The 17,454-nt window shown below is 46.7% G+C and overlaps 1 protein-coding gene across 1 annotated transcript in view; it reads left to right on the forward strand.

Annotated features, from left to right (window-relative positions):
• RNF213 (ring finger protein 213) overlaps positions 1-17,454 on the forward strand; it is a 54,884-nt gene that overhangs the window by 28,324 nt on the left and 9,106 nt on the right. Inside the window, exons 28-52 of the mRNA XM_054394072.1 lie at positions 807-943; positions 1,254-1,349; positions 1,660-1,778; positions 2,763-2,885; positions 3,671-3,714; positions 4,496-4,643; positions 4,967-5,102; positions 5,514-5,702; positions 6,161-6,300; positions 6,737-6,891; positions 7,253-7,456; positions 7,831-8,012; positions 8,815-8,935; positions 9,046-9,146; positions 9,413-9,595; positions 10,124-10,287; positions 10,381-10,483; positions 11,187-11,301; positions 12,267-12,474; positions 13,687-13,874; positions 14,195-14,323; positions 14,972-15,082; positions 15,651-15,893; positions 16,532-16,613; positions 17,208-17,242. Of these exons, the coding sequence (XP_054250047.1) occupies positions 807-943; positions 1,254-1,349; positions 1,660-1,778; positions 2,763-2,885; positions 3,671-3,714; positions 4,496-4,643; positions 4,967-5,102; positions 5,514-5,702; positions 6,161-6,300; positions 6,737-6,891; positions 7,253-7,456; positions 7,831-8,012; positions 8,815-8,935; positions 9,046-9,146; positions 9,413-9,595; positions 10,124-10,287; positions 10,381-10,483; positions 11,187-11,301; positions 12,267-12,474; positions 13,687-13,874; positions 14,195-14,323; positions 14,972-15,082; positions 15,651-15,893; positions 16,532-16,613; positions 17,208-17,242 (3,456 nt within the window). The remainder of the gene's footprint in view (positions 1-806; positions 944-1,253; positions 1,350-1,659; positions 1,779-2,762; positions 2,886-3,670; positions 3,715-4,495; positions 4,644-4,966; positions 5,103-5,513; positions 5,703-6,160; positions 6,301-6,736; positions 6,892-7,252; positions 7,457-7,830; positions 8,013-8,814; positions 8,936-9,045; positions 9,147-9,412; positions 9,596-10,123; positions 10,288-10,380; positions 10,484-11,186; positions 11,302-12,266; positions 12,475-13,686; positions 13,875-14,194; positions 14,324-14,971; positions 15,083-15,650; positions 15,894-16,531; positions 16,614-17,207; positions 17,243-17,454) is intronic.

A 17,454-nucleotide genomic window follows, 5' to 3' on the forward strand; every position in this document is an offset into this window, starting at 1 on the left:
TTATTTTACACTGCTGGGGCTGGTTGATGGCTACACCTGAGTAAATGTGGTAGCAGCCTCATTGCTTAGTGCCCCGATGTGCAGGGCTGGGTGTTCCAGCAGGTGTCTTGTTGCGTTCTGAAGAATCTAATACCTCCCCTGTGCATGAAGCAATTTTTTGAGGCTCCCTGCCAAGTGGGGTTTTTAAGTGAATTTGGGCAGATGGTGCATCACTTGACTTTGAAAGTAGCTCAGTCTCACACAACCAGCAGAAGTGGCTACTGGGTGCAGAAGAAGCTGTCAGAAGCCTTCAAACACTTATATCTGTGTGTTAACCTCTGGCCTTAAAGATACAAAAGGTTTTAACCCAGCTAAGCCACAAATGTTGTAGACCTTTAATTGGGAATGTTTCTGGTTTACTTTTGCTGAGTACCAAAGGTAAAGAACTTCAGCTGAGGCTGGATGGAAAATTTCTCCCTCTCCTGCCTCACATGGAAACAACATTCTCTTGGGGCACGACATGCTGCTCTCAGAGCACTGCAGGCAAAGCACACTACAGGGGTTCATGAGAACCTTCTTAAAGCTCTGGCTACTCCTTCTCAGCTGCCCCACTGCAGCACCAAGAGCCATTGTGTCCAGCTACCCAGCAGTGGCCCTGGATTGCTGGAACAGTCCATGCTGACTCCTTCCTACTGTGAGGGCAAATAAATGGATCTTTTTGGGGTGCAATCCAGCTCAGCAGCAGCTGGGAGCAGCGATGAGCAAGGCTCTACAGCCTTCCTATTGCACTTTTGAGCAAAAACCAAACATACTTCTTGCACTTGTAGGTCACCACCTTCTCGAGGCTCCTCACCAGTGCTGATGCTGCTTGCCTGGAGAGAGAAGTGCAGGGTAAAGCAGAAAGGCCTCAAATCCTGTTCCTGCAGCAGTTTGACACAGAGTACTCCTTCCTGAAGGGCATCAGGTGAGTCTGGGTTTGTATTACCCTACTCTGAGCAGGCTGTCATCGGGGTGGGCAGAACATTTGGAGCCACAGATACAGAAAAAGGAGGCAAGAGGCTATGCTGTGCTGAACAGTGGCTGGCTGGGTGCAGACTGTGTTAGCTCCATCACACTGAGGGTTTTTTGAAGTTCTATCATCCCTATAGGATGGATTTTTTTAATCTCTTCTTCTGCGTGCAGCAGCCAAAGCTAATGTGGAATGACTACTGCAGTCTTTACTGTTTTGATTTTACACTTAGTGACTTCTTTTAAATCCCCCTTTCACTCTTCAGGAATTTCCTTGATGCCACATCAGGAAATAAAGTCCTTATTATTCAGACAGACTTTGAAGATGGCTCTCAAAACGCTCAGCTCATTGCCTCAGCCAAGTAAGTGAAGTGTGAGGTGGTTCCCAGCTAAACTCTTCTTCTTGCTGACTCCTCACCCCTGTTTGATTAGTGCTGTTTTGGGGATTTCAGAGTCAGGAATGTGTAAATCCTTTGTGTGTTCTGTAGTGGAATGAAATCTAGAAGCACTGATTGTGTTTCAAATAATAATTCACAACCCAAGTGCAAACTAAACTGGGTCAAATTACCAGATAATCCCCTTTGAAGTGTAAATCCTTGCCATTGGCTGCAGCATTCATCAGCTTCTGTCTGGCCTTGATCTGTCAACCCTGTTCCCTCTCTGCTGTTGTAGATACACTGTTGTTAATGAAATCCACAAGGTGGACCTGGGAGAAGTCTCTGTCTTTGTTTACTTTATTATGAAGCTTTCCCGGGTGGAAGGAGGAACATCCTACGTGGGATTCCATGGAGGTGGGTCTGGCCATTTGTTGCCTCTCACTCTTCAGCTGGCTTCAGGCACATGTACCAGAGCAACATTTCTCTTGTCTGCTTTCCTTTTTAAAGCCAGAAATCTGGAATCAGTGTGTTCTGTGGGGTTGTCAGAGCTTCATCCCTTACTCACAGAGCCTGCCCCAGGGGGTCAGTACCTTGGAGTCCTTGTGAGGACAACTTGCCATGCCCACTAGTAGGGAAGTCCCCTTTCTAGTCAGCTAGAGAGCAGTAAACAAACAGATGATGCTGTGGCTGCTTGTTGCCCTGCTGGGTGGGAGCTGCAGTGGCTGCTTGTTGCCCTGCTGGACGGGAGCTGCAGTGGCTGCTTGTTGCCCTGCTGGACGGGAGCTGCAGTGGCTGCTTGTTGCCCTGCTGGACGGGAGCTGCAGTGGCTGCTTGTTGCCCTGCTGGACGGGAGCTGCAGTGGCTGCTTGTTGCCCTGCTGGACGGGAGCTGCAGTGGCTGCTTGTTGCCCTGCTGGACGGGAGCTGCAGTGGCTGCTTGTTGCCCTGCTGGACGGGAGCTGCAGTGGCTGCTTGTTGCCCTGCTGGACGGGAGCTGCAGTGGCTGCTTGTTGCCCTGCTGGACGGGAGCTGCAGTGGCTGCTTGTTGCCCTGCTGGACGGGAGCTGCAGTGGCTGCTTGTTGCCCTGCTGGACGGGAGCTGCAGTGGCTGCTTGTTGCCCTGCTGGACGGGAGCTGAGTCTGTGCTTAGGTGTTCTTGCTCTGTGTGGTGAGTTCTAAGAGCCTCCAAGCCCTGACAGTGTGCACAGCCAGTAGTCTGCATTAGCACTTTTAAAGCTGAATTACTGCTTCCCTTTTCTACACCCAGAAATGAGAGTAAGTGAACTCTGAATGTGAGCTGCCAGTCCACAGGTACCAGAAGGTCATTCTTGGGAAGCTCTTCTAGAGGAACCTGTTGCAGAGATGAAATGATTTTTCCTTGTTGGTTTCCTGCCTTTAGGGCTGTGGCAGTCGGTGCACATAGATGATCTCCGCAGATCCAAGGACATGATTTCTGACATGACTGCCCTGCAGAACCTCACCATCAGCCAGATCTTCTGTGAGGATTTGGGAAAAGCCAAAGGTGAGCTGGGGAAAGGAAGAGGTCTGGGCCCAGGATTGATGCTACTGGGACGTAGCTCTGGTACAATGTATCTAATGATGTTTTCTGCTCAACGTTTGCGGTTTCTGGGGAGGTCACCACATGGCTACCAATTTGTATTTTTATTTAGTTTGTTATTGCAGCTTTGAGTCATCAAGTTAATTTGGTGGGTTTCCCTTTCTTATTTTGACCAAAAAAAAAAAAAAAAAAAGTTGGTATTTGGACTGCTCAGCACCCTGAGAGCTCTGTCTCAGCACAGAAGGCAGCAGATGCTGCATGGTAGGGACTACTGACAAGGAATCACTCGAGAGAATCTCTTACTTGTGTGAATGTAGATCTGTTCACCTAAGCATGCAGGAAGGTTAGTAAAGGCTTTTTATATTCCTCTCCCTTCCTTCCCCCCCCTTCCTTTCACCTTAGTGCTTGACAGGGTTCAGGTTTACCTACTCTAGGTGATCCTGCTCTGGCAGAGGGGTTGGACTAGGTGATCTCTCAAGGTCCCTTCCAACCTCTAACATTCTGTGATTCTGTGTAGAGCTCAGTGCATTAGCCCCGAGTGTCAAATTCCTTCCAGTTCTTGCTGCAGGAAGCTTGACAAGCCCAAGCAGCCATAGCTGTGTTTAGGGAGGTGGATCTCAGCTCCTCATGGAGGTGATAATGGATTTGACTGATGCTCTGTTGCTCTTGGATGCAGTTGCTAAATAAACCTTTATCTGATTGATGCAGATGTGTATTGCTTCTTTTCTGACAAAAATATTGCTCCTTAGTTGCAGCTCTGCCTAGGAATGGAGAAGAACAGGAGCACTATGAGGTCAGTCCAGCTGCTTCTTAGCTGTCTCTGCTCTTTGTCATCCATAGGTGCAACACATCTTTTGCATCCCCATTTGCTTTGAAATCTATAGGGAATATTGAATCATGAATCTGAAGGCTCAAACACAAAATCCTCCCCCCCCACTGCCCAAACAAAATCAGCATCAGTAAAGAATCAGACTCTTCTAAGACCCATTTTAAGGACTCTCTACTTCCTTAGTCATTTTACAATTGCATCTTTAAATCTATTTTGGAAGCTTTGTGTTTCTACGTCCTGAGGCTGAAAACAGTGATTCTGAGCCTGCCACTCCAGCTCTTTATGCATTTGAAGCCATACTGTGGACTTCACTGTGCTGCAGTCATGTTGAGACTGGCTGGTGTTCCCCTGATAGCATCAGCTGGGGTCGGCCCAGCACAAGGGGGACTGCAGGTGGCTTTTGCTCCTCCAGTGCCTAAGCATCTCCAGGCAGGGAATGTTTTCCCTAGTTGCATTTATCATTTCCACTTTTCCCCCTGAACTACTGAATTCTATGATTCTGTGCTATCTTAATACAAATGCTGTGTTTCATGCCAGTTTGAAAGGGCCACAAAATGTGCATCATGCACTTGATAGCAGCAGGAGAACTTGGATTTGCCTGAGATGGGAGGAAAGTCAGGAGAAGCGACACCAGGGGGACAGGTCCTTTCTAGAGAGCACTATAATCATTTTTAAGAGGGATCTGTTGGGGCAAAGGTGCAAAAGTGAAGAGTGATTAACTTGTTTTCACACTGTTGCCTGGAAGGGTGAGATCCTGGACACCACTGTGCTCCTGAGGACCTGTGTACAAAGTGCTGTAGGGATGCTGCGGGACCAAAAGGAAGATCTTAGCCGAAGCAGAAGGCGAATTAAGATTCTCCTTGGCCTTCTGTCCAAAGAGGATGATTTCAAAGGTATGTGCTGCCTGGCTGCAGGTCGTGTCCCTGAGCATCTAGGGGACCACCAAAACGTGTCAGCTAATTCTCTGGGGACCCACAGACAAGGTGGATCTCCTAGGCAATCTGCCAAGGGGGTGTGTGTCTGTGTTCCAGTCTGTCACTCCTTTGATGTCTGTAGGGCTTTCCCTGGAGTTCAGGTTGTGGCTTTTTCTCTGGCTGTTATTTTTCTCCCCTGTTGGCTAATTATTGAAGCAATTGTAAAATGCTGCACTTGGTGTGATGCTTGGGTCTGGATCTGGTGCCAACAGAGAACATGCAAGTTCCCTCTTCTTTCTTAGCCCTTTTCCTGAAGATAACAAGGGCTCGTCTCTCCAGCCTTTTGAAGAAGCAAGAAGAAAATTCCTTTCACCCAAAAAACTGGGTGCTTCGAGAGGCTTCCAACCTCAGTGCTCTCCAGGAGGCAGGTACCTTCAGGTGAGGACAGCAGCAGTATTTTATAACCTGCAGGCTTCCCAGAAAAGTCTGCAAATGGTAACTGTGCAGCAGAGACAGCAGTTTTATGTAACCTGACTATCTGCAGTGTCAGTCTCCAGTCTGGGCTGGAAACTCCAAAGGTAGTTTTGTCCTCTCCTGGCTCCTGAGGGAGGGTGACTGGAACAGTAGTGTAAGAATGCACAAGTGCTTGGAGTGGAACAGCAGGATTACAGGCAAGCCATGAGTAAGAAAAATGTAGGTGGTTGTTGTTGGTATTATTTTCCCCACAGAGGTAGGATTAAGACTCTCACATGCAAATGTCAGCAAGTTTTTAGGACAGCCACCTCCTGGTTTGCTGATATCGTTGCTCACCTTCCCTCTGGCTTTCTTGGTCTTTTTCTGCCCCCAAAGGCACACCTTGTGGAAGCGAGTCCAGAACGTGATCACTCCATTCCTGGCTCTCCTGATTGCTGTCATAGACAGAAATGGCAATCTGGAGCTGCTGGCCAGGCCGGCAGCTAAGTGGGTGACAAACCTGTGGATGTTCATCTTCAGAGATACAAAGCTGCTGACTGTCCCTTACGGTGTGGGTAAGAACAGGTGAGCCACTGGAGAGAGCAGCAGGAGGGCTTGGCTGGCAGCACTGGGACCAGTCCAGCGCTGGCTTTAAATCCCCATGGGAGAGAGATGCTGCTGGCTGCTCCCCTGTGCTGTGCCAAAGGCAGCAGGGCAGTTCTTGGTGACTTCAGAAGCCTGTTCTTTCTACTTTATCCCAGTACTCCTGGGCTTTGCTCTCTAGCTCTTGGCATGCTCACACTTCTTACCCAGCTCCTGAAGCCCACAGGTCATCCATTCTAGCTCTGTTCCCAGGGAGCGCCTACTGAGTAAGTCCTAATGCTACCCAGTTGGCAGGATGAGCTGGACTCAGGAGTCCTTCAGTTCTTTCCCCTTCTTTCATTCCCTTCTAGGGCTAATTTCTTGCTTTCTGCAGCTTTGTGTCTCTGAATGTGTTTCCCAGGCGAAAGCCCAGGACATTAAAGATCTTTTTCATCCTCTAGCTCTCAGCCAGAGATAATTCTGGTGCAGAACAACATGATGGTGTCTGCTGATGCAGGCAATGAGATGCCTTTCAGCTGGAGAATAAAGGAGTACTTGGATGAGATGTGGTTGGAAGCTCAATACATCCAGAACACTGAAGGTGAGAGCCTGACTTGAATTTGTGACATTGAGCATCTCCATCCTCTTACTCTGTAAGCTCTGGTTTGTCACTACCATACCTCTACATTTCTGTGACTCTGGAGTCACCATCAGTCCCCCTGTGCCCATGTGAGCCAGCAGGGCTTTGCACAACTTGCTTTTCTTTGTGCTTCTCACTATTGGTCTTTCTCACACATTCTATGCCCTTCTGTGTAAAATGCTGTGGAAATGCCAAGAGTTAACAACAAGGTGAGATTCCATAAATATGACACTGATGCTGAGAAGGCCTGACCTCAAGTCCCTTGTTAGTGCTGTCAATGAGGGGAGTGCTGTATGCATCAGTGATTAATTAGGTGTCAGTTCTCTTTAGGACAGAAGCTGTGTCAAACCCAGCCTCCTCCTAATATTTGGCTTCTCTCTGCATTCTCATTTTCCAGACCCAGCTGAGAAGTTTGTGGATATCTTCCAGAAAACTGCACTAGGAAAATACATCTCTGCTCTGACTGAGGAAGAAAGGCAGATGCTCTTCCAGTGCTATATCAAAGACTTCATTGTCATGACCATTCCTGTGTCCTCCCTAGAGGAGCTGCAGGTCAGTGTCTGGAACAAGAACTGGAGAGAAGAGCAGGATGCCTGTGAACATTCCCTTCTGTATCAATCTTGTCTTCTTAGATAAAATCTCCCTCTGAGACAGACTAATGGCCAGGTAGCCACAAAGCAGGTGCATTTGACACTGAATGGCTGCTGAAATCTGAGACCTTGCTCAGAAAAGCACTTCCAAAGGAGCACCTACAAAACACATCATTTAAGGCTCTTTGTAAAGTTACTGATCCTCTTACTGTGGATCTTGCCAGAACTACCAGGACAAAACTAATTGTGAAAGTTCTATTTGAATTTTGGTTTTTAACCTTTTCTTTTTTTTTTTTTCCTCTTTCTCCTCCCTAAACTTTCAGTGTCTGCAAATTGCCTTCTTATCCTGCATAGAGGAGCAGAAGGCCACATGTCCCAGGAGAGAGGAGACATCCTTGCCTTGGGTCCACCTTGGATACAATCAATTCAAGAGCCGCTTGCAGAACTTCTCTAGGATCCTGGCTGTACACCCCCATGTGGTTGGCTACCTTAAGCAGAAAGGATATGGAATGACATATTCAGAGATGGTAAAGTCACTACCAAGCATTTTGTGATCCTCACCCCTCTAGCAGTGAGCTCTGTCTTCACTGAACCAGCTAATGTGCAGTCTCCCTTTTGATTTTGGCAACAGCCAAGTGGGAAGCATAAAGTCAGGGAATAATTTGCTGTTACCATTGTTACTAGCAGGCTTTAAAATAGTTTGCCTTGCTTTTTACATCAGTTATTAGGATGTGCTAATGATCCAAGCCATGAGCATGACGATTCCAGAGCTTAAGATAATCAGTTAGAACATTACTAGGTAGAACACATGCTACAGCAAACCAAACTGAGAGCCCAAGGCTCACAAATGATTCTGCAGTGCAGCTGTCGTGTTACACTCACAGCCTGTGTGTGCCTCTAGGTTTTAGATGTGTTAGCTGCCATGGTATGTGCTGAAGAGCTGGAGAGTCAAGTGCAGACAGCCTGTCCAGAGGTCTGGCTGCGGGAAGTGAAGAACCTTCGTATGCCTATTGAGTTTCTTTGTAAAGAGAAGAGCTCACAAAGGAGTGGGAGTCGGTGCCATCAGCTGCTCAGAGAACTCGAGTATGTACCACTGACTGACTCACTCTCAACCTTGATCTTTTGCCTTGCTGTTAAAAAGGGTATCAGTGCAGGCTGAGAGCTGCTCCAGTGCTGCTTTTCTCAGATGAAGACTTTACAAACCTCTTCAGGTTCCCACTAGGCTCAATTAACACCCCAAACACTCAGGCTCAACTTCAACACATCAAATACCAACTAGATTGACTTATTTAGCCTCATCTCATGTAGATTCTCCTAAAATCTGGCAGCATCATCCAGTGCATTCCACCTGGGTTCAGGGGTTATTTAAAACTCTCCTTAGGCTCCTGTTAACCAGCAATGCCCTCTCCCCCCAGTTCATCCCCTAAAGACTGTGAGAGATGGGGAACTTCACTGCATCTAAGGCAGTCTTGTCTATTGGAAGACAAGGGCAGAGAGCTACTCTGGTTAAACTAAACAAGGTCTGTGGGAAGCTAAAGTGAAGTCAGTTGTGATTTTTATTTAATTTTTTTTTTTTTTAGAATTGCTTTCTTGATATAAAGGTTAGAGGTGTGGGAAGGTCTTTGCAATGGTCCTAGTTCTGCTGCAGTGCTGTGTACAGGACAGACTCTGGTGCCATCACCTTGCTGTGTTAGATGTTTTGTCCTTGCCAAAAGGCAGGGTTGCTGACTAAAGGGCAAAGCAAGAAGTTGCATGGAAAGTGCACAGTTGCTGAGGTGGTGAGCATGAAAAGCTGTGAGATCATGAGGCTGACCTGACACTGCACTTTCATTCATGCTCTCAGCTCATCAGTATACGCGTTGGCATCACCTTTTCCTCCCCACAGTGTCTGCTGGAACCGGGTTTTCTGCATGTCTCTGTTTGTAGAACATGTGCTGCTGGGCATCAACACTCTGATGCCAGAATTTGAGACTGTAGTGAAAAAATACACTTTGTGTCTTGCCCAGGTAAGCAAAGATCTGAGATCACCTCTTCCCTGTTTGCTTCTGCTGATCGTGTGTACTTTTGTCTCAGGTTTTAGAGCTGAGTCATTTAGCTCTGTCCTTTTCCTCCACAGTGTTTTCAGCACAATTCAGACATGAAGACTCATCCAACATTTATTGCAGTGATGAAAGTACTGTGCCAATGTAAGGATGAAGTCAGCAACAGGCTCTACAGGTACTGACATTGAGAGAAGTTGCAGGGTCCAGCAGGAGTATTGCCTGTTGCCAGCATGTTTCTGAGCATAAGGCAGTGCTGCATACAATGCAATGAAAGCCAAGTAAAGAGCAATAACTTCTCTGATGGTGCACTTGAAGCTAAGCAGTTAGCCAACAGGTCTTTATGTTATCTCCTTCTGGTCAAGTTGCAGATGAGCAGCCTTATTAAAAGCCTTTGGTAAGACAACACTGAAGCAATTGCTTGTTGCTGTTTCTCAATTACAGCTGTGGTCTGGAGCCGTGTTGCATCTGCCTGAATGAACCAAAGGACCCAGTCTGCCTGCCGTGCCACCACCTGTTCTGTCAGAAGTGCATCAGAAGGTGGCTAGTACCAGCACAGATGTATTGTCCTTACTGCAGAGTTACCCTGGAGAATGATGTTAATTTAGATGTCTCCGAGGAGCTCAGGTACTCCACCCTCTCCAAGGCAGAAGCTTCCCACTGGGGCTGGTTGTGTGAAGGGACTGATTTGTAACTCTGAGGTGGTCCATGTGAGCAGAATGGGTAGAGGGAACTCTGCTCTTGTTGGAATAAGAGCAGGCCCTGTCCATTTTCTGTTTACTGTTTCAAAAGAAGGGAGGAAATTTCCTTGGCCCATGTCACACTGACACAAACCATAGTTAGGAAACTCTGTCAAGTTGGAGCACTGTCAGTGAGTGAATCAGACAAGGGGAACTGCTTGCCACCTTGGATTGCTTTGTGATAGCTTAGCAAACAACTCTCGGTAAATGTATCTGCATCACATTGACAACCAAGGTCACAAATGGCAATGTGGCACAGCCTTTTTAGACTGAAGCGTTGCACAAATCCAGCTTTTAGGAAAGCTGGCAGAGCAGCTCACTCTGGTGACTTTTGCCTGTCTGCTTTGCTTCATCTGTCCTGTAAGTGGTTCTGCGTTTGAACACTGTCCTAACGCTTTTTTTACTTTTCCCCCAGGAATGCCATAGCAAAAAATGCCCTCTTCAGGCAGAGATGCAATAATTTCTTCATAGATTTGGTCACTACCATGTGCTTTAAGGACAATGAACCCCCTGAGCCAAAGGTGATCCAAGAGCTCCTTAATCTGCTGTTTGTTGATAGGAGCCTCCTGAAAGGTTCAGGTGAGCCCATTGTGATCCTGATGCTCAGCCTCATGCAGCTGATTCTCTTGCCACTTCCTCTCACCTGCCAAACTGGTCATCTTGTCTCCACAGAGCACCCTGCTATCTACACCAAATTTCTGTCCCCATTTAATGATGAAGTGGATGAAACTCCCATCATCCGCTCAGTCATGCTGAAGCTCCTCTTGAAGTACAGGTGAGCAGTCAGACAGTGGATGGAGGTTACCCTAGGGCTGGTTCAGCTTTGTTTCCCCTGACCTCATCAAACCAATCTGATTGTTCTCCTCACTTCCATGCTGCTCATTTAAATTGAATTGTGACAGGTGAATTTCATCCTGGGCCATTGTATTAGTTATGCAACTTGGCTGTCTTGCATGTGGCTTGTGTTGAAGCACCTCACCAGCCTGTGCCAAGGTTTCCCTAGCTGTTCTTAACCTAAACTAGTGCTGAACATGGGTGGCTCAGGTAACCTAGGAGCAGCTAATTGATATGCTTTAGATCAGCAGAGTAGTGCTCCTCACCCACAGACATTTCCTCAGGAATGAATTTTGCCTCCACAGACCTCTCCATTCACACCAGCTCCTCCAGCCTCCCTTAGCAGTCAGTGCACTGAAAGCAGTTCCTCAAGTGTGATCATCTCCTAAGTCAGATGCTTGAAATAGATCAGATGACTTATGGCCTAGAAAGGCAAATTTGCCACTGTTGATGATAAAAGCAGTCTCAGAAACTAGATGGCATCTAGCAGAACACACCACACTTGCCTTTCCATCTTCCAGATGGAGCCAGAGTGACCCCCACCTGTCACATGGACATTAGTGGTGGTTTGCTCATGATTGAGAACATGAGTAGTAGCTCTCAGTATTGCAGCTGTGGTAAGGGAGTGTTTCTCTTTCCTGTAGCTTCAATGAAGTAAAGAATGATGTGCAGCACTACCTGTCCCGGGTAGAGCACGACCAGATCCTAGAGAAAAATGATAAAAAAGAACTCTACTTGCTTTTTGTCAACTGCCTAGAGGTAAGAGTGCTGGGGAAGTAAGAGTGGGGCAATGAAACTGTTGAAAGAATAAAAGAAAAAACAACAAATCAAAACAATCAACTAAAACCCCAACAACAACAAAACTCAACCAAACAAAAACAACAACAAAAGAGTAGAAATTCTTCTGCAGTTCTAGGCAAGTTTTTTATGCTTGTAGCTATCTGCCCAGCTAGAAATCCCAAAAGGAATTTTATGTCAAATCACCTGCTCAGAACCTGTTCTTCAGTAACTAGCTTTGCTTCTTGAGGCAAGGCTTGGGTGGTTTTGCAGCATTGCAACCCACCAAAATTGCATAAATTCTTTCTTGGGTGCTGTGGACAGGTGTCTAAGTGAGGCCAAATAAGATTCAAACTCACAGGAGTGCAGCAAGTAGGAGGATTTCTGGTTGCAGTAGCTCACTACTTAAACCTTGTTTTCACAGGCACCTTTGTGTTGGAAGAGCTTTAGGTTATGCCGTTTGAATTGTTCCCTTTCCTCCCCTTGCATATCTTTAATACTTTGGACAATTGTAAAGAAACTTGACAGTAGGGTGGAAGTTTCATTTCTTAGTTTTCATTAAAATGGTGACTTTGTAGATCAGATGAAAATTTGTGTTTTTGCTAGGGGAAAGACAGGTGGAGCTGGGCATCTTGGAACATGTGATATGTTTCAGCATGTGCGTGGGCAGTCAGCATGCTCCTAACTCTCTTGCTCAGCTACATGCTTAGAAATGTGAGTGAGCTCAGGTGCATTGCTGAAAATGGTGTTTGGTGTGGCAAAAGCTTTGATAAACACTGGAGAGATCACAGGGAAGAGCTGATGGCATTGGGGTGAAGGGTGTAGTGGGAGACGTACTTTAATGTGCTTATTGCAGTGTGGAGCTGCTGAAGATATAAAGTACCAACTGCACAGGATCTTAAGGTCTTGGATTCTGCCACTCATGCACTATTCTCACCCATCTTTAGGATTCCATGTGTGAAAGGTTTGAAGGCAGTCTTGGGTATGACCAAATAAATGATCTGCCTGGAGACAGAGGCTTTCCAGATAACTACCTCCCAAAGAACAATCGAAGTCCTCAGGAATCATCCGTTGAGTATCTGCAGGCAGTGGCCAAGGTTCGCTTGTACCTGAGAAAGGCTGCAGAGCTGCTCTTTGACTTGCATGAGCCCACAGGTAAATAATTCTGCTGTCAAATAGAAATGCTGCAGACAGAGCAAAGGCACCCTGGGGAGGTGGGCTGGACACTGGCAGTGCACCTGTGCTGTGCTGGAACTTGTTCTGATGCATTGCCAAGAACAAGTGCATCAGCTTTCTCTTTTGCTCTTTCACCAGTGCCAGTTATTATTGGTTCCTCTTACCATCTATTAGCAGTGCTCTGTAACAAGTAGCAAGGCTGTGCCAGTGACCCCAGGGGTGCAGTTACACAGCAGCTGTGACATTGGAAGGAGATTTATTTCATCCTCTGGATGCTGACAAGGAAATTTTATTTAAGAGCCAACTACATTGAACTTTAATGACCAAACAAAGTATAAATGATGCTTCAGACTTGCTGTAAGGTTTATTGGTTTATGTGAATGAGAGCTCTGCACAGCTAAGAAGGATTAAGAGATACTTAAAAGCAGAAGTTTTGAGCTGGCCCTACAAAAGACAACAGAGTGTGGAGTTCACAAAGCATCAGTGTGTTAACAGCTTAGAATTAATTATTTGTTGGGACCTCAACCTCCAGCCCTTGCATTGAGGATGTCAGGCTAACAAAGTGTGTCCCAGGAGATAATTCTCAGGAAGCACCATCACCTTAGCAGCAAAGGAAAGCTATTCTTGAGAAAGGTGAAAGCTCTGAGAATGAACTACCTACCAGTAAAAGGGAAAACCTGTCCTTGAGAGAAGGAAATGGAAGTAGAGAATGGCGTCCTCTGCTGAGGAAATGAATCCTTGTCTGAAATCCTGCTGAGGAAACGCTCCAGATGAGCATCTAAGGAAGAGAGGACTCTCAGATTGTCCTGTATAATTTAGTCAGTACTAGTAAAAAGTGATAGAAGGAGGAGAAATGGGCTGAAATTGTACCAGGGGAGCTTTATATTGGATATTGGGAAAAATCTCTTTCCTGAAAGAGTGGTCAGGCATTGGGACAGGCTGCCCAGGTCGGTGACGGAGTCACTGCACCTGGAGGTGTTCAAGAAATGTGTGGCCATAGCACTTCAGGACCATTGTTTAATGGCCATGGTGGTGTTAAGTGGTTGGTTAGACTCAATGATCTTAGAGGTCTTTTCCAACCAAACCAGTTCTATGGGAAGGAGCCTGGTGCTACAGCTCACACTGACGGAAGAGTTTTGCAAGGTTAGGATGTGGCTTTGCCTCTTTTATTTTCCTTTTCTCTTCCTCCAGAGCAAGACCAGACAGAGAAGTGGCGTTACCTGGCAAATGTGAGAGCTTTCTGTAGCCTCACCAAGAATGACTGGCACCATGTCTACCTCGTCCGGATGATTGCCAGTCAGTATGGGATGGAGTTTGCTCAGAAGCTCCTCACGGAGGCCCAGTTTAACTGGGTGTTTCCAGTGGAAATTCTGCAACAGGTGAAGAGCAGCTGTCTCCTTGATGATGGCTCTGATCTCCCCTTGGTTTTCAGTTTGTGAACCTTTGCGGGGGGGTTTCTGCTGTTGTGTGGCTCTTGAGGGGACTCACCACAGTGGGAGTGGTGGTGAAGATGATTTCTTCTCACACTTTGTGGAATGGAATCTCTTCTGGCTGTGAGAAGCCTCCTGGGTTGCCACACCTGCTTCCTGTCTCTTTGCAAAGGCTGAAATGCCACAGTTCTGGGGAAGAAGAGGAGGTTCTGCCTTCTCTCCTTGGCTGGTTAAGGTCCACAGTGCTCACCATGGGCTTTTCCCTGTAGGTGAGGGACACCCAGGCCAGTCACATCGATCGTTACCTGCTGTGTGGCAAGAATTACAGAGTCCTGCGTGATGCTGTGGGGAAAGCCATGATGGACTGTGAGACTGAGGGGCTTCTGGAGGCAGAGAAGGTAGGCCGTGCTCCATAATCCTGTTGTGGGTTCTGGATGGCCAGTGCAGAATCTTTGTTGGCAGCATCTCTTCCAGAGGAGATGCCTGGGCTGCCTTTGAAATTTACTGTGGCCGATACTGGCAGGCATCCATTTGCTTTACTTCCCTACCTGTGTTCCAGCATGTGGAAGTCTGAGGCTGTTTCTGTTGGCTGTCTCATGTCACTCTTCTCCCCTTGGAGAATACAGGAAATTTCACCTAAATATAAGGAAAAAAAACTTTCTCACTGTGAGGCTGACAGAGTACTGGAGCAGGCTGCCCAAAGAGGTTGTGGAATCTCCTCCTCTGGAGACTTCAGAACTGATCTGATCTTGGGCAGCCTGATCTAGGCAGACATGCTGGTTGTGATTCATTTCACTCCTGTGCTGTGGTGATTTGAAGGCCTGTACAGCTTGCTGCTACTGAGGCTGCAGTTGGAAGAATAAAATACTTCGGAGATTTCTGATGTGAAATCCTCTGTCAGATGATTCATTTCTGGCTTGAACAGCCCTTCCTGCACTATCCCTTCTCATTTGTGGGGGGAGCTTCACCACAGGCCTGCTGAAGCCTGCATATCCAGTACCTTTGACAGCTACAGCCTGTTCTCTGCTCTATCTCTTCTTTTGTAGGTATCTAGCAGCTCCCCAGCTGCACAATCTGTCCATCTGCTCCTGGCTATTTTCAGAGAGGTCACTACCCTGTATGGAGCAAGGCACTCAAGCCTTCACCCCAAACAGCAGGTAAGATACTTCATTTTGGAAGGCAAGTGACAAACTTGTTTAATTGAGAAGGATGAATCAGTTTTGGAATCATTGGTGAAAAAGCATTTTGCTCTTCTGCCCCAAATAAGGTTATGTCCCTCACCTGAGCAGCCTGGAAATGTTTTCAAAGCAGGGCCAGCACAGTGTGCTTCCTACGACTACCTGAAAGGAGACTGTAGTGAGCTGGGGGATGGTTTCTTCTCCCTAGTATCAAGTGATAGAGTGAGAGGAAATGGCCTGAAATTGTGCCAGGGGAGGTTTAGGTTGGATATTAGGAAAATTTTCTTCAGTGAAAGAGTGGTCAGGCATTGGAACAGGCTGCCCAGGGAGGTGGAGTCCCCATCCCTGGAGGTGTTCAAGAAATGTGTGGACATGGCACTTCAGGACATGGTTTAATGGTCATGGTGGTCTTAGGTCAATGGTTGGACTCAGAGGTCTTCTCCAACCAAAACAATTCTATGATTTGGTGGGAAGCAGCTGGCAATCCTCTTCAGTTTGATGGACAGTCTCATGCTGGGTTTTAATTCTTTCAAATATCTGCTTTCAGCAAAGAGATGCTATGATTAAGTTCATCCAGAACTCTCAAGTCTTGAATTCTCCAGACCTGCAGCACTTTGCAGCTTCTCTTGTGAGGAATGCACTGTCATTTGTGACAGAGGATCCACAAAGCTTCAGCCACCATGGGGCACTAATGGAAATGGCTGTTCATACTGCAGCTGTCCTGCTCTGTGGGCAGAACCCCATCCTGCAGCCCCTGAGGAACCTGGCATTCCATCCAGACATCATGCAGGTAAAGAGATTTGACTCAGATGGCAACTCAGAAGATTGCTGGTCCTTTCATCTCCTGGCTCTCTATAACCTAACCTTTCTTAACCATCAGAAGCACCAACTTACTGTTTCTGCTGTGAATTGCTGCTCTGTGGTTATTTCAGTGTGGTTGGGATTAATTAGCCCTTCTCCAGGTACCTCTGCATCCTGAGCAGTGTCAGGCAAATACTTTTGCTGCTATTGGAGTGAACAAGTGTAAAAGCAGTTGGCAGGTCATGGTGTGGAGACCTGTGTTCTTCTGAGGATAATAGCTCATGGAGCCTTAGGCTGAGTCAGGAGTGGAGAGATTTGCTGCTCCATTTTTTTTCTGGCTAGCCAAGACATAAGGTAGTGTGCTGGTACACAACAGGGTACATCAGGCCATGACAAGAGAAATCCAGTTCAGGATGGCTAGAGAGTGCCCATGCAAGTCTTAACAGTTCTTGAGGGTGGATTTTCAAAGGCAGAACCAGAAAATCTGCAGGTACATCATCTGCATGACCTCTGCTTTCAGATGTCTCTTGTGTCCCGTTATGAATAAAGACCCAGTGAGGGACTGCTCTGGGAAAGAACTCGTATATACATGCATTTGTCACCCTTTTCCCCCTTTTTCTTTCTTAGCACTCTTTTCTGCCTACAATGCCAGAAGATATGACAGCTCAGGCGAGGGCCTTGTCAGACCTGGCTGGTCTGCGGTGGTACAGTAAGTGCTCCTGAGTGCCTGGGAAGGGAGGTGAAGGGTAACCCCTGGGTTTGGAATGAAACTGTTCCACATGTGAGCACACACACTCCTCTCATCAGCATGAGTTAGCCCTTGTAAATTAAGATTTTTGTGGCTACAATTTATTCACCAAAGTGTATTGAGGCTCAGTTTAGTTCCAGGCTTAGAGCTGTTTACAAAGTGTGAGTGGAAGGCCCAGGACCTGTCCTGTTACTTCTGCCAACGTTAAATGGTGTGAGCAGAAGAGGGGCACTTTGCCATCTTCCTGGCTAGCTTTCAGTTCCCTGCTTTCTGCAGATCTTCCAGGGTGGGATTGTTCATGCTTACCAGCCTCTTGGGACTGAGTAGCAGAACCTTTCAGTCTTCCATTCATTGTTCTCAAGGAGAGTAGTAGTGAAGAATTCTTTGGGTTCCTACGTGAGGCTAGCACTCCTTTCAGCTTTGGGACAGTCAATGCCTTTGATTTGACCTTGAAGCATATTTCTTGCTCCAAGATGATGGTCACTATGAAAGGAAATAACAGGAGCTTTATCAGTGTCTTGCTTCTAATACTGTCCTTTTTCTCTTTCTTTATAGCATGTGCAAACGGCCACCCCTGTGCTGTAGGAGAGGTAAGCCCTGGAGCCTGTTGGGGGTTTTGAAGCAGGCAGAGTTTTCAACAATAAGCTGTTGTATTTTGTTTACTGGTTTGAATGTTCCATTGCAGAGTGGTTCATTTTCTAAACTCTGCATTAGTAATATTTTGTGAATTCAGGACAGTTCTAAACCAGCTTGTATTATAAATCTAGGAAACAAGGGGCAGAGGTTCTTGGCTCAGTATAAA

The sequence above is a fragment of the Indicator indicator genome, chromosome 29 (genome assembly GCF_027791375.1).
Source record: "Indicator indicator isolate 239-I01 chromosome 29, UM_Iind_1.1, whole genome shotgun sequence".
Taxonomy (NCBI): Eukaryota; Metazoa; Chordata; class Aves; order Piciformes; family Indicatoridae; genus Indicator; species Indicator indicator.